The 20,577-nt window shown below is 52.6% G+C and overlaps 2 protein-coding genes and 1 non-coding gene across 15 annotated transcripts in view; 2 read left to right on the plus strand and 1 right to left on the minus strand.

Moving 5' to 3' along the window:
• The window catches only part of Lrp5 (LDL receptor related protein 5), an 84,758-nt gene extending 81,681 nt beyond the window's left edge, over window positions 1–3,077 (plus strand). The window contains exons 22-23 of the mRNA XM_048359661.1: window positions 1,497–1,594; window positions 2,615–3,077. Of these exons, the coding sequence (XP_048215618.1) occupies window positions 1,497–1,594; window positions 2,615–2,876 (360 nt within the window). The 3' untranslated portion in view covers window positions 2,877–3,077. The remainder of the gene's footprint in view (window positions 1–1,496; window positions 1,595–2,614) is intronic.
• Window positions 3,078–7,736: 4,659 nt separating this feature from the next.
• Trnaa-agc lies at window positions 7,737–7,809 on the minus strand. The gene has a single exon. It is a non-coding gene; the product is annotated as a tRNA-Ala (tRNA).
• Window positions 7,810–8,259: 450 nt separating this feature from the next.
• Ppp6r3 (protein phosphatase 6 regulatory subunit 3) overlaps window positions 8,260–20,577 on the plus strand; it is a 105,465-nt gene continuing 93,147 nt past the window's right edge. For 12 of the 13 annotated variants that reach the window (XM_048359681.1, XM_048359684.1, XM_048359686.1 and 9 more), the window contains exon 1: window positions 8,260–8,388. The gene's annotated coding sequence lies outside the window, so the exon portion shown is untranslated. Of the gene's footprint in view, window positions 8,389–8,835; window positions 8,941–20,577 lie in introns of those variants that run through there. The other variant, XM_048359679.1, reaches the window with a different exon arrangement.

Consider the following 20,577-nt stretch of genomic DNA (forward strand, 5'->3'; position numbering starts at 1 on the left):
AGGAACCCCCACACTCTTGGCTGACATAATAGTTAGGGGTCCGGTCAGGAAACGGAAACCACAGGGCTATTTGAAGAGAGAAAATTCCTTGAGTTCCCTGACTGAGGGGAATGGGACACCTGGGACCCCGGAACGAGTCAGAGTGAAGACCGTGGAGAAGGCAGGCAGAGAGCAGACAGCCGAAGCAGCGCCCAGAGTCCGGCAACACCGGCCTGTTTGCAAAGGGCGTGGGTGCGGCTCCCAGGCCGCTTAGGAGTCAGTAATGTGTCGTACTGGCAGAACTTGCCAGAATTCTGTCATGGTGTCAGGAAAGCCATCGCAACAACTCCTCCTGGGAGAATGGCACCTAGGCCCAGCCCGGGCAGGGTTGGCAGGACCTTGGAGTTTGCCTTGGGAGGCGGACGTAAGAGAAGCAGGCCCGGTCAGGTTCACGGGCCGTGTCGTGCCCGTCACGTTAGGGGTGGAATCTCCACGCTGGCTCTTGGGGCCATGGACCTTCCCCGGACTGAGGAGCAGGGGTGTGCGGTGCGTGAAGGGAGGCACACGGCCTGAGAATGTCCCCGAGCAGCTTGGGAGCGGGGTCTCCGCGTCTAGAGCCGGGGAAGACGGGGCGGCGGAGGCCCAGAGAGGCGAGAAGATCACCTAGAACCTTGTGCATGAAAGGCTGCTCCCGTCGTGCCACTCTGTCTGGCTGAGTCCTTTCTGGGGTGACTGTAGCAGACCCACATAAGCTTTGAAGCCTCGTGGTGCACTGGGGTGCTGGTCGTGGCAGTTTTCGGGCAAGGCACAGACCTGGGTGCTGCCCGGGCCGCACGTCCCTGGTGTTCGTGTCCTGTGCCCGCAGGGCGGAGGCCACACAGACCCTTGAGGAGGGAGCGCTTTTCCTGGCAGGAGGCTGCGGCCTGCGCTTCCGCGGCCTGTGCATTGGTCCGGGCACAGGCGCGGGGCGGGGCCTCGGAAGTGGACATGAGGAAGTGGTTCGGGAGCGAAATCATGATAAGGACGTGGTTCTAGAGCACGATCTGAAGGAAGATGGGGTCCTAGAGCCATTTGTGAGGGGATGTGGTTCTAGAGTGACAAGCTGGGCCTCTGTGGGGGGCAGGAGCAGGGGTGGGGGGCCGGCGAGGGGGTCCAGGGCCCCGTGAAGCCGTCCTGTCTCTGTGTTGGTGGCCATGCTGGGCCTCTGTGGGGGTCAGGACCAGGGGTGGAGGCCGGTGCAGGAGTCCAGGGCCCCGTGAAGCCGTCCTGTCTCTGTGGGTGGCCATGCTGCCTCGCAGGGCGAAGCAAGGGCACCTGAGCGAGGGGCACCTCTGCTTTCCACACTCCTGACCCCTAACCTTGGGGGCGATGCCGCCGCCTCCCCTCTGCCCTCAGCCCCGTGGCTCTGGAGGGGCCTGGGGAGGCTGCACCCGGGACGGAGCCCCCTGCCCTTCATTAAGAACTCCAGGTAGGCAGACAGGTAGAAGGACCTAGAGTGACCTCTGCTCTCTCCTCAGATCCTGAACCCGCCGCCATCCCCGGCCACAGACCCCTCCCTGTACAACATGGACACGTTCTACTCTTCAAACATTCCTGCCACCGCCAGACCCTACAGGTAGGGGCCCCGCCCTGTGCCTGGCCCTGCTCCCCGCCCTCCCGGCCTCTCCAGGCCGCCGTCTTCTTTGAGGACTCTTGGTCAGGCTAACGTGGAGACCAAGGCCCCGCACACCCCTCCACCCTCCAGCCGTCTCAGTGCCCAGGCCCCTCGAGCATCAGCACTTCTGAGGTGGTGCTGGCTGCCATCTAGTGGTGCTTTCTGGGAACTGCCGCCTCAGGCTGTGTCGTCCGTCCTGTCCGCCCCCGTCCCCCCCCCCCCCCCCCATCAGATCACCTGCTCAGGGACCTGCATTGGCTCCCTCCTGCTGTGGCATCACCGCCAGCCCCCCCTCCTGCCCACCTCCGGCGATCACAGCAACCCTGCCTGTCCCTATCTCCAGAACTGTCTTATCCATGCCAGGCCCAGTGCTGCCTCCCACCGCGTGCCTTTGTTCTGGGCTCCCCCTCTAAGGTGTGCATCTCGCCTTCCACCTGCAGTGGCCGGGTTCCACGAGGCACGCGTGGCTGTCGTGCAGATTGTGCCACCTTGCCCAGTGTGAGACCCTCCCTGGTGGATGCACCGGGGTGGAGTCACCGCCCCGGACCCGGGCGACCTTGCCCCACACGGAGTTTCTGGGAGGCCAGGGGACACCTCCAGAGTCAGGCTGCTGTAGTTCAAGATGGGTCTGTTCCAGCCTCCAGAACTTGCAGAAATAACTTTGTGGCCAGCAGTGCTGGGCCCCTCCTTCTGTTGTGCACGGACTGCTCCTAGCAGCCTCCCTGCGGTATCTTTTGAGATAGGGGGCTGTTTCCCTCCCTCCTGCGTATCGGTGAGAAATGGAAGCACGGGGGTAACGGTAAAGGCGGCCACTGCCCGGGGCCAGCTCTTGCCAGGACCTGCCGGTCGGGGGGAGCACAAGCCCCCCTCACGGCTGACATGAGGGTCTCTAGAGCTTGCTAAGGGGCAAGCAACTCCAGGGCCGCAGTGCATGCTGGGGCTTCCTCAAGCTCCTTCTCCACCCCCTCCCCCCCCCCACAGGCCCTACGTCATTCGAGGCATGGCGCCCCCCACCACCCCCTGCAGCACGGACGTGTGCGACAGCGACTACAGCGCCAGCCGCTGGAAGGCCAGCAAGTACTACCTGGACTTGAACTCGGACTCAGACCCCTACCCACCCCCGCCCACCCCGCACAGCCAGTACCTGTCTGCCGAGGACAGCTGCCCGCCCTCCCCCGCCACCGAGCGGAGCTACTGTCACCTCTTCCCGCCCCCGCCGTCCCCCTGCACCGACTCATCCTGACCTCGGCCGGCCCACCCAGCCTCGCTGCGCCCCTGTAAATATGTTTAAATATGAACAAAGAAAAATATATTTTATGATTAAAAAAATAAATATAATTGGGATTTTAAAAAAAACCAAACACGCATGAGAAACGTGAGCAGTGTTGCGGGTGGGCAGGGCCGGGAGAACTTTGTACAGCGGAGAAAAGTATTTATAAACTTAGCTCTTCTTCTTCCTCCAAACCTCACTGCCGTTCTTTTGTGCCAGTGTGCATTCACGTAATGGGGGGCCGCGTGGACGCCCTCAGCCCGCACGGGCCCCCTGGAGCACCTCAGCTTGAATGGGCTGGACGGGGCGGAGCCAGGCCATGGCCAGGGCGCCCTCTGGAGGCCGGCCCGCCCCTCTGCACCCTCCCTGCCATGCAGCCTTCAGCAGGTACTGCGTGCCCGGTCCTGTGCTCCGTGTGTGTGTGTGTGTGTGTGTGTGTGTGTGTTGCGCATGCCCACGTTGGGGCTTGCTTGTCAGTCCTTAGTCTTGTCCGTTCAAGATGGTGTTCTGCCACTTGAGCCGCACCTCCACCTGCAGCTTCTTTTGCTGGTTAATAGGAGAGAAGAGTCTCATAGACTTCGCTTCCCAGGGCGGGCATGGAGTCTTCTCGCTCTTTCCCCCGTCTTTGTTGCTAAAGACTGCCACTTTGCCACGTGAGCCATCCCTCCAGCTCTGTGTCCAGAGTTTTTGTTGGCTAACTGGGAATAAAGAGTCCTACAGACTTTTCTCCCCTGGTGGGCTTTAAACCTGGATTCTCAGCTCTGTCTCCTGAGTAGTTGGGGTGACAGGCGGGATCCACCCGTGTTGGGGACCCAGGCCTGCCAGTCATGGCTCTGCCTTTGAATGGTCACTCTTTTACTTTCTTGGTAGACCTAGGGTTTAAAGTCAGAGCCTCAAACTCCAGGTAGAGGTTGCTCCGTCACTTGAGTGCCTTGGACTCAGGGCCTGAGCACTGTCCCTGGCTTCTTCCTGCTCAAGGCTAGCACTCTGCCACTTGAGCCACAGCGCCGCTTCTGGCTGTTTTCCGTATATGTGGTGCTGGGGAATCGAACCTAGGGCCTCGTGTATCCGAGGCAGGCACTCTTGCCACTAGGCCATATCCCCAGCCCCAGCCCTTTTTGCTTCAGCTTATTTTTAGGTAGGGCTTTCCATTTTTCCAGGGGCCAGTTTCAAACAGCCACCCTTCCGCCTCTGCCTCCCGCCTGGTGGGGAATCCAGGCAGGTGCCTCCTCTCGCCTAGCACTGAGCTCTGTCTTGTAGGACAGGGTGACGTTAACCTGGCTATTTCATTTTGTAACAGCCCAGCTAGGTAAAGGGGGATCCCCAATTTTTGGGGTACCTAGAAGCAAAGCCAGAACTGCTTTACCATCTCTTCATCCAGTAGATGTTACCACCTGCTACTAAGCGGGGCCTCAGGCGCTTCGGCTCTCCCTCCAGACCCACTCACCTCCGTGGTGGCAGCCGTTACTCCCCAAGTTTGGGTGGAGCTGTGGGGAGGAGGGTCACCCACTTAGCTCAGCCTCCTCCACCCCTCATGACAGAAGGGTGTGGGGGCTTCCTGCTGCCTGCCCTGGGCCTCTGCAGCCACTCTGGGCTGCAGGGGCAATGTCCAATCTGGGCAGTTGAACAGAGACCACGTGGCCGGGCCTTGGCATGTCCAGTGCCAGGCAAGGCACCTGCCTGGCTGTCCAGGAGGTCGGGTAAGGCCTGGGTTCCACTCAGGGTTCCTGCTTGTGGGCGTGCGGCTGACTCGTGTGGGCCTGTACCTTACACCTGGAGGCTGGGGTCCCCCTCCCCCCTGTCCTCAGACTCCCACGTCTCTGCCTCTTCTCCCAGGACGCGCCCCCCCCACCCCGCGCCCGTGGCAGACAGCAGCTGAGTGGCGGGAAGCCTGGCTCTCAGCGCAGACGGTTCACTGCTCAGTGGAAAAGAACGGGGAGGAGAGGAGGTGGATGTCCGTCCATTTAGAGGAGGTGGATGTCCGTCCATGTAGGTCCCCCGGAGCCCTGCCCCAGCCCGACAGCAGCGCACGTACTTGAGGAGCGCCCCAACCCCAAAGGAGCTCTGCCATCGCACCGGAAGAAAGTCTCGGGCTTCGTCTCCATTCCGGGGCCGCGTCGGTGGCTCACACCTGTGATTCCAGCGGCTGGGGGGGGGGGGGGGGCTGAAGCCGGGGAGCGCGGCCGCCAAGTCCCAGAGGCTCGCTTTCGCTACTTCACCACCAACAAGCCACGTGTGGCAGGGAGGGTCAAGTAGGAGAGCTGAAGAGCTCAGGGTCCAGCCCTGGCCCAGGGTTCAAGCCCCGTGACCGACCAAAAAAAAAAAAATCGTGTAGGCAGATTGAAAATTAAACATTAAACTACAGAAAGGTTAGGAGAAAAGGGATAAGGCGGTAACCCATGAACTCTAGAAGTTTCCCGAATCCAAGGTGGCCCTGTGTCATGTGTAAAGGTTCTCAGTCATTCCTTGCTTCGGGATTGTCTGGCTCCACTCGGCCCATGGGTTGAGCTCGGACTGCGCCTCCTCCAGGGAGACCCCCGACTTCGCCTCGCCGTCACTGGCCACTTACGGGGTCTCCTTTCTCTGCGCGAAGTGTTGTACCGTCTTATTTAATTATAGCACTCATAGCTCCGACCCACCTGAGGCAGGGATGGGGGGCCCGAAACACACTCTGGCAGCTCCCCTGGGGGTGGGTGACGCAAAGCATGTGCGGGGTGGCAGGAGGCTGGGACCTCCCGGGCGGGCCGCACACACGGCGGCACCGAGCCCTGCCTTGACTTCTTCCCCCCGGCTTCTCCATTCCTGCCGTTCCTCCCGCCGTCGTCCAGTTCCTGCCCCCACCTCTACCTCTCCACCCCTCCCAGCTGTCAGCCTTTCTGCCCCTCTTCCTAATGTCCACTTGACTGTCCCCCCGTAGCTGGGCGGCCTCAAGCGAAGGCCTCTGAGCAGCAGGGTCGGCTTGGCCCCTCTGCCCTGTTTGCTCCCTGAGCGCGCAGGGCAGTGGGTGTGGACACAGGCTGCAGCTCTCAACTTCCCCGAGGAGACCTGCAGCAAGCCCACACACCCTCCTGCTCGGAAGCCTGAGAGCTGAGGATCAAGGTGTGAAGCCAGCCAGAGCGGGAGACTCTTAGCTCCAATTAGTCAGCCAAAAGCCAGCAGTGAAGCTGTGGCTCAAGTGGTAGAGTGCCAGCCTTGAGTGAAAAAGCTTAGGGACAGGTTCAAGCCCCAGGACTGGCAGGTGTGCATGCACACACACCAACACCCACCCACCTACTGACAAGCACACGTGCACGCGCGCACACACACACACACCTGGGGAGACAGAGTGGCTAGTGGGCCCAGACAAGGCTAGTACTTAGCATTGCAGTGCTCACTGGGCCTCAGTTAGCTCATCTGTAAAATGGGGAGAATACCATTCTGAACTTTCACAAACGGTTTCTTGAGTCTGTCATGGGCCACAGGACTGGAGGTGAGTGAGGATAGAGGTTCGGCACTCCCAGGTCCTACATTGACCCCAGCTATACACAGGCTCCCTGTCGGTGAGGTTGGGGGAAGCTCAGGCCAGCGGGGGTCCTTGCAATGAGATGCTGAACTTGGGAAAGGCCTTAGGTGCCTGCCCCGGCAGGTTCTGCCCTTCTGCAGCCCAGCACCTAGGCTGGGATACGTTTCCCAACCTCAGGAGCCTGGAGCTAGCATGGGCGTCTGTGACCAGCCACCATGGCTGGGGTAGCTGCTGGACCTGAGGGGCGGGAAGCCCTTGTCTGAGCTGTGAGCACTGGGAAGGGGCTCTGTGGCCCTGTCCCTCCCAACCATGCCTGCCTCCAGGGCACTCCAAGGCACCCCTCTCGGGTCTGTGTCATCCTTCTCCTTGCGCCCCTGACCTCTGGGTCCTGTGATGTGAGTCCCCCCTCCCAGGGTGGCTCTGCCCCCGGCCCCGGCCCCAGCCTCGGCCCCAGCCCACTCGCCCTGGTCACCTGGGATGTCCTCTGGGTCCTGTGATGTGAGTCCCCCGTCCCAGGGTGGCTCTGCCCCCGGCCCCGGCCCCGGCCCCAGCCCGCTCGCTCTGGTCACCCGGGATGTCCTCTGGGTCCTGTGATGAGTCCCCCCTCCCAGGGCGGCTCTTCCCCTGGGCCCAGACCCAGCTCCAGCCCGCTCGCCCTGGTGACCTGGGATGTCCTCTGGGTCCTGTGATGTGAGTCCCCCCTCCCAGGGCGGCTCTGCCCCTGGGCCCAGCCCCAGCCCCAGCCTGCTCGCCCTGGTCACCTGGGATGTCCTCTGGGTACTGTGATGTGAGTCCCCCGCTCCCAGGGCGGCTCTGCCCCCGGCCCCGGCCCGCTGGCCCTGGTCACCTGGGATGTCCTCTGGGTCCTGTGATGTGAGTCCCCGCTCCCAGGGCGGCTCTGCCCCCGGCCCCAGCCTGCTCGCCCTGGTCACCTGCCATTTCCCAGGCGCGAGGGGACGATCCCTGGGGCACCCCGCACGGCTCGGGGCACCTGAGCTTCGTGCCCTGCTGACTTCCCCGCCACTGCAAGAGGAAGTGGGCGACGGGACGGGCGGCGGTGGCGCCCCGGGAGGCCTGCGGGGGGAGGGTTGGGGGGTCCGGAGGCTCACGTGCGGCATTTTGGAAGAAGCTCGGGTGTAAATTCTTCGAACAAAACATCAAACTCCGGGCCGCTCGCTTCTTCCGGGACCTCCACCTTCCCTTATCCCCCCCCACAGCCCGAGGGACACCCGGACACCCACCCCCACACACCCGGGTGCACCGATTCCGTGGCTGCCCCGCGCTAAAGTGGTGAGCCCGGACGGCGAGCTCCCGAGTGTAAAACGCACCCGTGGAGAATGCGGGCATCGATCCCGCTACCTCTCACATGCTAAGCGAGCGCTCTACCACTTGAGCTAATTCCCCAGCTCGGGGGCGCTTCCGCCGCGCCGCGTAATGAGGCTCACGTCACCGCCGGTTGCGCCCCCTCCCCCCCGCGGCCTCCGCAGCACCCCCACAGGCTTCCTGGCAGCCCCGAGGTCCCGGGACGTCATTGGTCTGGCTCCACTTCGTTTTAAAAGGCACTGGCCGCTCTAATTGGTTGTGCCGAGCGTCCATCAAGCGGGGACTCTGTTGTTGCTACGGCGCAGGGAGACCCAGCCAGGCTTCTGCCGGTTTCTGATTTGCTTCTCAGACTCCGGGTCCTAAAGGTTCCGTCTCCCTCAAGTCCCTGGGAAAAGAACGCCCTCCTCGCGCTTGACTGACAGGGCCTGAGAGCCTATTGGAGCGGGGGCAAAGGAGCCGCTGGGAGATCCAATAGGTTGCGGGGGGCCGGGGAAAGAGGCCAATGAGCATTCAGTAGGGGGCGGGGTCGCGTCTGTGACTGGCTGAGAGGCATCCAGAGGGAGGGCGGGGGAGACTCAAGGCCTGCTTGATACGTCCGCCATTTTGGGCGCTTCGCTGATGGTGTCGGTGAGCGCGTTTCCCGCCTGAGCGCAACTAGCGGTGGGTCGTGGGCATCTCCGGGTGGTGGGGTGGGGTGGGGGCGACGGAGCGGGCCGCGGCGCGGGCTGCGCGGGCCTCGCGGGCGGCGGGGCGGCGGGGCTCCGGCCGGGCCTGGGCGGCGCGGGAGGGAACGTCCCTGCCCCTCTCCCCTCCCCCCCGGAATTCGCTCGCTGGGCGGCCGGGGAGGCGCGGCGGCGCCGAGTCCCTTCGGGCCGCGGCCGCCGGCTCCTGTCAGCCGGGCCGGGCCTGCCGGGGCCGCCCGCTTCGCGCCGCGGTGGCGTCCGCGGCCTGGCGCGGCGGCGGGACGGAGGCCGGGCGGGCGGGCGGGCGGGTGAGCGAGCGAGCGAGCGAGGCGCGCCCCGAACCGAGCCCGGCTCCCGGCCAGGCCGGGCGCACATCGGTTCCGCTTCCCCCACGGCGGCGCCGCCCGCCGCGCAGGCAGAAAGTCGCCTCCGGACTCGTGAAGACGCCGTGGGACTCCGTCCTCTCCGGAGCAAGTTCTGTGCGGTTCGGTTGGTTCGCCGCGCAGTTATGGAGATGCACGGAAACCGGGTCCGGAGTCGCCCCGTAGCCTTCGCCGCCGTCCGATGGGAACCCGGGCCCCAACGCCTCTCCGGGGTCTCGGAGGAGCCCGGGAGGGGGGTGGTCCTTCCCCCGGTACGGGCGGGGGGGGGGGAGAAGGCGGTCAGGCACCCTTAAGGAAGCACTCTTAAGGAAGCCCGGAGGTTTTTCGGTTCTGAGGTCTCGCGCGCTTGGACCAGAACTTGGACTTTGAGTTGTAGGTGGACGGAGTTGAGTCTTCTGATGTGCTTCTCTGCCCTGGCGGCTCAACCTTCAGACTTTGTGTCATTCCCAGTGTTCCTTCCTGGTGGGGACTCCGGGGCTTTGTTTATGTTTTGCACTTGTGGCGGGGGGAGGGTGCGTGGTGGTTGTTTATCTTTCATCCCTGGAGCACTTGTGTATGTTGATATTGTTTCACTTGGTTTAGTGAAGTTTACTGTGGTGTTTTGTCCTCAAGGTCAAGTCGCAGATCCGCAGCGAGAAAGAAAGGGACTCAGATTTCCAGCCACTGAAATGCCCCTTAGGCAGCAAGTACGAAGATGCCTTGATAGTGGTGGTCCATTGAGCCTTCTTCTAGACTGTCTGGTTTCAGAGCCCGGCCTGATCACTTTCTAGCTTCTCGACCTTGGGCAAGTGACTCAACCCTGTGCTTCCTCAATAATATGGGAATATTGATAGTAATAGTGTCTGTTTCAGGAGCTTGTTCCCACAAATGGCCAAGTTATACGAGTAACTGAGTAGTGAATGTAAATAAGGTGGTGTAAGGAAAGTAGCCAGACAACATGCCTGGCTCAGCGATTAGCAATTAGTATTACTAATTTAAGTTTGCATTTCAAGTGTTTAGATAGGAAAGCTCTGTATTCCACAGTTATTTGATTTTTGTATTTATGCGAGGGATTCTTAAAAATTCATTAAGTGACAGTTTTGCTGGAGTTAAAGTGGTGGCACTTCAAAGTGTTTTGTTAAGTACTGGAAAAAAAAAATCCGGAGCATAGGGCTTGTTCCTCCTCTCCTGCTGAGTGGGTAGAGTACAGTGGGGTGTGATTGGCCCTCACATCAGGAACCTCTAGGGTTCTTAGTATTCTCCCTTGTTATGGACAAGTACAAGGCTCCTATGTTGAAATGGTCTTCAGCTAAGATACAGGTTGTACATCCCTAAACCGAAAATCAAAATTGCAGCAAGTCAGGGCTCAGAGTTTCAGATTTTGGACCATTTTGAATTAGGGGTGCTTAACTGGCAAAGTCTGTGTAAATACTCCAAAATTTGGACAGTTAACTCATGGTGCCAAGCATTTTGGATAAGGAATGCTCAGCCTATAGTTTGGGAAATGGCTGTTGTCCGGATGAATGCTCTAGCAGCTATTCTGCACCTCTTGGGGACTGTTAAGGGAGTCTGGGATATTTAACCAAGGGCAATGCACTGGGCCACTAAGCTCTCTCAATGCCTGCTCTGTGTGTCCTCTGTGATACTGGAAACCAGTGCCTTTCTCTTGGTGATAGTTACTTGGTTCTTGGCTTAGTTTGTTAACACTGGTGTATTTAATAGACTTCAGTCTTCAGTTGAACATCTTGCTGGTCTTACTTACCTAAAGACAGGAGGAAGGTTGTTTTGAGTTTAGAAGACTCTTAACCTCTATGTAAAGTACAGCAAACTAACACTCCTCCCTACACCCTCCCCCAGAACATTATTCATAAAAACCAGCTTACTTAGTGTCAGTGACTAATTGAGAGGTTGAGAATCAGCTGGACAGCAAGAGGATAGTAAAGAAATTAGACTTGATAGAATGAGGTTTACCTAGCTTCTTCATGATAAATTTTTGTATTAGTTTGGTCCAGAAAATGATGTGCTTGTTACAAGTAAACCCCTCTTCCTTAAAACAGTCTTTGTCAGGGGTTTAGTTTGCTTTCTTCGTTTTAAGTATTTGAGAACTCTACAATTTTGTAAATATATGTTGGTTTAAGATGTTAAGATTTTTACCACACTTCAGAAGAGTTAATAGTAGTGATAATCAGGTTTTTCTCAGAGCTCAGCTAAAAGTCACCATTGAGTTTATCTCATAAAAAGCACCACTCTCATCTGAGCCTCAGGATCTGAGCTGTTGGTCGGTACAGTGGAGCTAAGTAGTGTTAGCCACTTTTTCTTAGAATGTAGTAAAAAAATATAACTAGCCTCCTGGCTTTAGTCTGCTTTCATATTTGTCTTTCCTTTTTTGGGGGGAGGGGTGTTTTAAGACTTGAATTCAGGTCTTTGCATTCACTATCATGCAAGCCTGGCTTCTAGCCCTTATTCTTGTAGTTATTTTTCAGATAGGGTCTTGCCACTTTGCCTAGGTGGGCCTTCGATGTTGAGTCTCATTTTCCCAGTTGCTGGGATTACAAGTGTGAGCTGCCATGCCTAGCCTTTGTCCTTTTTAAAGAAGATTTTAGATCATTCTTTTTTCACTAGCACAAATTTGTATTTACAGGGTGCTCATCAGGGTGGCAGGTGTTTCCATTTCAGTGTCTTTTTGCACCTTCAAGGGCTTCTGTTATAAAATGATTTGAGGGTTGGGGATATAGCTCAGCAGTAAAGTACAAAGCCCTGTGTTCCATCCCCAGTACTGCAAAAACAAAAGGGAAAAATTAGAATAATAATTAGCTTTTTATTTACTTTTGGTCAGGGTTTCTTTCTTTCTTTTTTTTTTTTGTTGCCAGTCCTGGGGACTTGACTCAGGGCCTGAGCACTGTCCCTGGCTTCTTTTTGCTCAAGGCTAGCACTCTGCCACTTGGGCCACAGCACCACTTCCAGCTTTTCTATATATGTGGTGCTGGGGAATCGAACCAGGGCTTCATGTATATGAGACAAGCACTCTTGCAACTAGGCCATATTCCCAACCACTGGTTAGGGTTTCTTAACTAGGGATAATTGTTATTTCCCAGGGGTACATTTTTGCCTATGACACTTGTGGTATGCTTCCAGAGGGTAGAAGCCAAGACTACCGCTAGTCATCTCATTCACAGTACAGCCACTTCCCCACCCAGCTCTCCAGCCTCGGCGATCACTGGTGCTGAGGGTGAGAAGCCCTCCTCTGGAATCTGGAAGATCCTAGATGGACCAGCGTTAAGATTGGATACTGGGCTCCACCTCTGCAAATCATGGTGGCATCTTAATTTTAAAAGCTTCCCAAACAACGTTTTGGCAGCTGGGCTTTGAAACCACTGCTCTCAATCAGTGAGCTTGGCCTTTGAAGTACCTACATCCTGCCTTGAAGGCTATTTTAGTAGTGTGAAGAGATGGTGCATGGTCATTCTTTCTTAGGTGCCTGAAGAGTGAGTTTTAAAATAAGTTTAAATGAGTCTGTTTCCAGTGGCTCAGGCCAGTAATTCTAGGTACTCAGGAAACTGAGCTCTGAGGATCACAGTTCAAAGCCAGCTAGGGCAGTAAAAGTTCAGTTCATGAGACTCTCCAGTTAACTACCCAAGGAAAAGGCCAGAAGTGGAGCTATGGCTCAAAAAAAGAAAAACTTTTTATTTCTTTTTTTCCCAATGAACTGATTTAACAATAAATTTGAACCATTTTGTCCTTTACCTCATGTTACTGACACTTTCCCACAAACCCAATCCCCATCCACAAGGGTTTGCTCCTGTGGTAGTGGTACTACTTGTATTTCCCCCACCCCCCCTTTTTTTTTGATTGGTCGTGGGGCTTGAACTCTGGGTATGGGCACTGTCTCTGAGCTTTTCAGCTCATGGCTAGATCTCTACCACTTGAGTCACAGTGCCACTTCCAGTTTTCTGGTGGTTAATTGGGGATGAGTCTCATGGACTTTCCTTCCTGCCTTGTCCTTCCTGCCCTGCTCAGGCTGGCTTTGAACCATGATCCTCATATATATCTCAGCCTCCTGAATAGCTAAGATTACAGGTGTGAACCACCAGTTTCCAGCTACTACTGGTATTTCTTTTTTTTTTTTTTTTGCCAGTCCTGGGCCTTGACTCCGGGCCTGAGCACTGTCCCTGGCTTCTTTTTGCTCAAGGCTAGCACTCTGCCACTTGAGCCACAGCGCCACTTCTGGCCGTTTTCTACATATGTGGTGCTGGGGAATCCAACCCAGGGCTTCATGTATACGAGGTGAGCACTCTTGCCAATAGGCCATATTCCCAGCCCTACTCCTGGTATTTCTTAAGTTTTGTATCTTTTGCCATCAGCATGCCAGTCACTTGTTGGTTTTGGTGGTAGATTGTAGCTACCTTCAACTTCTCTACCTTTTCCCAGAGTTAGTCCTGGATCAGTACATTCATTCTGTCCTTTGAAGGCAAGAGAGAGGCATTTGGTGTGTTGGCTAGGCCTCTAGCAAAGGGAGTCCTCTGTGCCCTGGTTGGCTTTCCTCTATTGAGGAGGAAATTTAGTGCTGTATCTTGCTTACTGAATGGAAGACTTGTTAGCATGAAAACTAGCCAAGCTTTCGGCAACTATGTGTTATTATCTGGCCATATTTAAGGTGCAAAGTCCTGGAGGCACTTTCCATTATCATCTTGAAATTTAGCCTAGGGGTATGTTGGGAACAACTAGCAACCTGATCTACTTCTAATCTTCCTTTTTTTTGATCAGCAGCTATGTTGAGTCCTTACTCTGCCAGAAGGGGGATTCACTGCTGAACAAGCTGGTAAAGACTTGCATTCTGGGGGCAGAGACTGGCAACTACAAAGACCAGTTAACAAAGCTTGTTAGGATTCTATAGTCAGTTCTTTGTGTCTTATGCATCCTCGGGTTCTACACCCATGGGTTCAAGTAGCCATGGATTGAAAATAGTTTTTAAAAAAATTGCAGGAAGTTCCAAAAGGAATTTCTCCTGGGCACCAAGCACTCTACTGAATCTCTCATGAATTAAGTGGTGTGTAGGTATACTGTGTGTAGGTATGCCCTGCTGTTCCCGCCAGCCACATCCCAGATCTTCAGAGCATTGTCCTTGGGACTTTGGTGCACTTACAGCTAGAGTGCTTACTTAGTTGCATCTCTGCTGAACACGTATGAATATTCCCTTGTCATTCCCTAAATGATAAAGCATAACAACTAGTAAATAGCATTACTTATTTTGAATAATTTAAGTTATTGAGAGATGATTTAAAGTATACAGAAGGATGTGTGTAGGTTATATAAACAGCATTTTATGGAAGGGTCTTGAGCATCTTCAGATTTTGGCATCCACACTGACAGTGGGAATGTTCTGGAGCCAGTTCCCCACCTGAGTAGTAGCTAATATTACAGGTGTGAGCCACTGGTGCCCAGCTTTAAGTAAATTTATACAAATACAGGTTCTGAATATCAGATTCAAGAAGGCACTGATGTTCTACTTCTCGGTGACTTTGGAAAACTAAGATATTAGTTCTAAACTCCAAATTGCTTTTATCCCAAAGTTTGACTGCCATGAAGTCTGGTAGCCCAAAGTAAAGATTAAATTTAGGAACATTAGAGAGTGGATCTAAAATGGCTGCCGAAATAAGGGTAGACCTGAGTGCCGAGTCAGACGTGGTGCCAACTGTGGATGTAGTTCTGGTTCCTAGAACCCAATTTAACCCAATTTAAATCTGAGCAAGAGTACTGGTGGCAGAGATACACTGGAGTCAGAAAGACAGTGCAGCACTGACACACTTGAGGGCAGTCTGGCAAAGTAGGTGGACCTACACTGTGCTTTCCATCCTGGATGAGGACAGTGAGGGAGGAACAATGACTTGATTGCCCTTTGGGGTTTTCTGTCATGAGAACCATGATTTTGATTGACTTAGAACGTGAAAGGTCAGTACTTAGAGTTAAATTTAGACTGTATTGAAGAATAAACAGAGAGATGGCAGAAAAATCTCAGCTTGTAGAGAATTCTGTAGAATTATAGCAGCCCAGCTGGGCCACAGGTTTTTTTTTTTTGTTTATTGTTTCATTTTGTTTTTGTTAGTGTGGGTCATGGGGCTTAAACTTGGCCTGGGCACTGTTTTTGTATGTTTTAAAATCTTTTGATAGTACCTGGGTTTGGACTCAGGGCCCACTACTCGCTCAGCTTCTTGCTTGGTTGGTGTTCTGCCTCTTGAGCTACACCTTCAGCCTGGCTTTTTGCTTGTCTAACGTCAAACTGTGATCCTCTAAGTCTTAGCCTTCTGAGTAGCTGTGATTACAGGGGCAAGTCATGAGCTCCTGGTCCCACTGTGTGTTTCTAATCCTTGGGTTCAGGTTATGGTAGGTGCATTCATTCATATGATGAGCATAGTTGCTAAGGTAGTACCTGATGTCTGTCAGCTATTGGGAATATATTGTGGTCAAGAAGTGCCACTACTTTTGGTTCCTTGTAGGTCCCCTTCCTGATCACCTGTCTCCTGCCTCAAGGTATTTTATGGCTTTATTTTTATGGTGTTGCCATCTATTTTCATAATGTAACTTTACTTTTGCATGCCATTAAACTGTGTAAGTTGAAATGTTTTGTTTCATGGTTTCTCTTTCAACCCTGAGGTATTTATTCAAACAAGGTTGGAGTGTTGCTTAAGTAGTAGATTGCTTGCCTAGTATGCGCAAGCTCCAGGGTTCAATCTCCAGTTCTCATCTTAATGTATCCATAGGGCAGTAGGAAAAGTGGTAGATGGGTCTGTTTGCAGATTTTAATGTATTGGTCATTGGTCTTCCTGAGAATGGCCCCTTCTTCAGGTGAAGGGGCCATGGGTGTGGCCAGCATTCTAGGCAGAGGGTCCAGTATGCATGAAGTACGGTATGTATGCATGCCTGCTCTAGGAGGACAGCGTGGTTGGGGAGAGGAGGGAAGTGTGAGAATTAGTCGGCTGAGATTTGGTCTTTCTGTGAATCTGTTTTGAGTGGAGATTCTGGTTTTTAAAGGTCCCCTAAAGCCAGGTTAAGAATAGCTCTTCCTGTGCTCCTGGAACAAGGCTAGGAACTGTGGTAGAGACCCAGCAGAGCAGTTGTAGCAGCTTGAACTGCAGGGAACAGGGGTGGTAGGTGAGAAGTGGTTGGATTCTGGATTCATCTTGAAGAAGAGCAGGCAGGACTTGCACAGATTGGGTGTGGGTGTAAGAGAAGGGAAGGATGGGATGAGGGACTCTTGGTGGGAGTCACCATTTAAGAAGAAAAGGAAGAATCCAGGAAGAGCAGATTGTGACAACGAAATCAGGAGTTGGGCTTGGCTTTGTCCAGTTAGGACAAATGGAAAGGCTGTGTAGGAGTAAGACCTTCAGAGTTTACAGGAGAGGTCTGGGCTGACTTGGGACTTGAGGTGGAAGTATGGAGTTGTGAGGTTGAGCAAGGGCACTGGACAGGAAGGACCAGCTCTGAGTCACGGGTAATCAGGTGAAAGTGGCCAAGGTGAAGTTGGAGCAAGTGTTGCTGGGACTGGAGGAGGGTGGGAACCTGGAACCTGCACCTAGGGCCTAGGCTCACAGGTGTGAAGAGGCAGAAGAGCAGCCCCCACATGGCTGTGTGAGCTGGGAAGGGTGAAGAGAAGGGCGGGGATGCCACACCCATGGGGCTCTGTTGAGATGGGAGGAACCACAGCATTATTGTCATGTTGGTGGCAAATGATTTTGTAGAGGAGAGCTTTTTGGAGCCCTAGTCTTAGGAAGAGATCAGGGAGGGACCCAGGCCAAGGGATTGGCATTCATGGGCCCTTCCTTGGTGAGAAAGGAGTATATGAGGGGCTCACATTGTAGGAATTACGTTTTCCTCTCTGGCTTTTTGCTTCCCCCAGTGGGATGGTGGCGAGTTGGGGTGGGCAGTGCGTGAGGAGAGGAGCAGGGAAAAGGTGAAGTACTCTGTGGGAAAGATGAATTGGTTAAAATGTGGGATGGCCTCTCTGAGGATGGTCTTTCTTGAATTGAAATGCAGACATTGGGTTTCTGTTATTTCACTGGAAGCCCAAATACCAGTGCTTCCTTTAACTGGGGTTGTGGTTTTCCCAGCAAGAATGGAAGAAGGCACAGAGGCCCGGTAGGGGGTGGGTTTGGCAGGGTGGGCAATAGCATTAGAGGTGAGCAGGAGCAGATGAGGACCTCTGTCTGTGTGGGCATGGACAGAATGAATTCAGAATGAATGAGTCTCATTCTGTGTCCTGTCACTAGAGAGCGGTTTTGTTTCCAGTAAGAAAGAAGCCCACTCTCAACAATTGCAAAAGCATTTTCTCCAAGTTTAGACTTTGGAAGGAGTTTCAGGGTAGTGGGACCATGTATATCTTCAATGTTGGATGGTGCCTTTTGTTTCCAAAACATTTAGGACCAGTTGGCCTTAGGATGGCAACTATATTACTGTTTGGCAGGTGTGATCTTATACTTCCTGGGGTGTAAAAGAAAGAACTTTATTGAAATATAATTCACATACTGAACAATTCACCTGTTTAAAGTGTACAGTTTGAAGAGTTTTAATACAGGATTGTAAAATCATTACCATGATCTAGTGTTAGAACATTTTCATCATCTCCAACAAAACTTTGTACTCATTTTCCCGTTTTGGACATTTTATATAAAGAAGTCTTGGGTGACTAGTTTATTTCATTTGGCACACATCTTTCTAGGGATCCTCTATGTTTTTAGCATCTCTCGTCCCTTTTCCCTTCCCCTCTTTTAAGGGCTTGCTTACACAGCACAGGATCATCTTGTGTTCTACCTGCCCCATTCTCCTGAGGGTGGGATTACAGGTGGCTGTTACCATGTCTGGCTTTCCATGCTCTTTAATAGTTTTGGTTTTTCATCATTCTGTGTCCTTTCCGGGTGTTTTCTTCTTCAGTTCTGTCTTTGAGATTAATGATTCTGTCTTCACTTTTGTAGTTGGACTCTTATTCACTGACTGACTTTAGTTTTGTTCTTTTTTGAGGAATGCTGGATATTGAACTTGGATAGGAACTTAAGAATGCTAGGCAAATAGGCAAACTCTACTATTGAGCTATACCCCAGCCTCTGTCATATTTGCCAATTTTGATAACTTCTATTTAGTTCTTTACCAAGTCTACTTGTTCTTTATTGGTAGTTTTTTTATGTTGTTGTTGTTTTGTTTTGTTTTTGCCAGTCCTGGCGCTTGGTCTCAGTGCCTGAGCACTGTCCCTGGCTTCTTTTTGCTCACGGCTAGCACTCTGCCACTTGAGCCACAGCGCCTCTTCTGGCCTTTTCTATGTATGTGGTGCTGAGGAATCGAACCCAGGGCTTCATGTATATAAGGCAAGCACTCTTACCACTAGGCCATATTCCCAGTTTGTTCTTTTTTTTTTTTTTTTGGCCAGTCCTGGGCCTTGGACTCAGGGCCTGAGCACTGTCCCTGGCTTCTTCCCGCTCAAGGCTAGCACTCTGCCACTTGAGCCACAGCGCCGCTTCTGGCCGTTTTCTGTATATGTGGTGCTGGGGAATCGAACCTAGGGCCTCGTGTATCCGAGGCAGGCACTCTTGCCACTAGGCTATATCCCCAGCCCCCCAGTTTGTTCTTTATGCTTTTTAAAAAATTTTTATTGTGAAACTGATGTACAGAGAGGTTACAGTTTCATACATTAAGCATTGGACACATTTCTTGTACTGTTTGTTACCTCCTCCCTCATTCCCCCCTCCCCGTTCTTTATGCTTTCTATAATACATTGTTTCAACAGTATAAGCCATGTATTCTGTGGATAATACCAGTGTTGGCATACCTACCTTTTTGTTTGCTTCTGGAAGCTCATTTTCTCTTTATTTTCAAGTATATTCAGAGTCATTGTTTATCATGCTGTAGTTTGACAGGAAGGGCCACATACCCTCAGTGCATATGTAGTCAGTGGTCAACAGATACTTGATTGGGCTCCTACCATTGTACAAGGCACTGGGTGCTTGGTTTTTGTCAGAGAATAGACAATATTCTGTACCTTTGCTTTGCTTCAAGCGCAACCTTCTGGGAGGTGGTTATAAGGCTAGCACTCTACCACTTGAGCCACAGCACCACTTCGAGCCTTTTCTGTTTATGTAGTGATGAGGAATTGAACCAGGGCTTCATGTATGTGAGGCAATCACTCTACCGCTAAGCCATATTCCCAGCCCTTCTTGTTTTTTTGTTTGGTTGTGGTTTGTTTGGTTGGTTGGTTGTGGGGCTTGAACTCTGGGCCTGGGCGCTATTGCTGAGCTCTTCAGCTCAAAACTAGTGCTCTACCACTTGAGCCAAAGCACTACTTCCCCCTTCTTCTTGTTTTTATCAGTCAAGTTTTATGTTTCAAGAAGTAACTTAACATCTTGTCCAGGATTTTTAGATATTACTCTAGATGGCCCCCTTACATTGACCAAGCAAGCAGAGGTGTTTAGTCTCTGAGGTTTAGGTTGCTGGTACTGTTAGTCTAGATTACTCTTTTAAATCTTCTACTGCTGAATTATCAAGTACATGCTATTTTTTTTTCTTTCTGTTTTCTGGTGTTAATTGGGATTTGAACTGAAGACTGCTAGGCGAGCACTGTAGCAATAAGCCACACCTCTTTTTTGTTCTGGTGATTTTTTTTTTTTTTGGCCAGTCCTGGGCCTTGGACTCAGGGCCTGAGCACTGTCCCTGCACTCTGCCACTTGAGCCACAGCGCCACTTCTGGCCATTTTCTGTATATGTGGTGCTGGGGAATCGAACCCAGGGCCTCATGTATATGAGGCAAGCTCTCTTGCCACTAGGCCATATCCCCAGCCCCGTTCTGGTGATTTTGAAAAAGAGTCTTACTACTTTTTGTCCAGTCTTGAGTTTGGACTGTCATCCTGTTTTTATATTGTGTTGGGATGACAGGTGGTATGTGTACTACCACACCCAGCTACTTCTTTTGAGGTGGAGTCTCTTGACTTTCCTGACCAGGCTAACCTGGACCTGGGTTCCTCTAAGAACTGTGATCCTCCACTTCAGCCTCCAAAGTAGCTAGCTAGTATGACAGGCACGAGCCACTAGTGCTTGACCAAGTACATGGTCTGGTTGTCAGTATTTAAAAATTACCATAGAGGATTTTTGTGTTTTGTTTTTTTCCTTTTATTTTCTTTACTGTTTGTCGGTTTGAACTCAGGATCAGGATATGTGTGCTGTTGAGACGAGTGCTCTACCACTTTAAGCCACAGTGTCACTGCCAGTTTTCTGGTGGTTAAAGATAAGAGTCTCACAGACTTTCCTGCCTGGGCTGGTTTTGAATCACAATCCTCAGATCTCAGCCTTCTGAAGTAGCTAGGATTACAGGCATGAGAAAACCGGCACTCACTCAGCCTTGTTTTGTTTTGTTTTGTTTTTGCCAGTTCTGGGCCTTGAACTCAGGGCCTGAGCACTGTCCCTGGCTTCTTTTTGCTAAAGGCTAGCACTCTGCCACTTGAGCCACAGCGCCACTTCTGGCTTTTTCTGTATATGTGGTGCTGAGGAATCGAATCTAGGGCTTCATGTATGCCAGGCAAGCACTTTGCTACTAGGCCATATTCCCAGTTCCCTTGTTTTGTTTTTTTAAGACCTTTTTCCCTTCCTTGAACCTGGATTATTCTTTTGTCCGTGAGCAATTTCTTAGGTTTTCTACTCATTCACATTACTCAGTTCATTTTTATATCTAGTCATGGGAAAGATTTCAGCATAGCTTTTTTGAATTGGGGCCTTTTGATTGCTGAAGAACACTAATGTGATCTTTGTGTGTGTCAAGAACATTAAAA

The sequence above is a fragment of the Perognathus longimembris genome, chromosome 13 (genome assembly GCF_023159225.1).
Source record: "Perognathus longimembris pacificus isolate PPM17 chromosome 13, ASM2315922v1, whole genome shotgun sequence".
NCBI classification, from domain to species: Eukaryota; Metazoa; Chordata; class Mammalia; order Rodentia; family Heteromyidae; genus Perognathus; species Perognathus longimembris.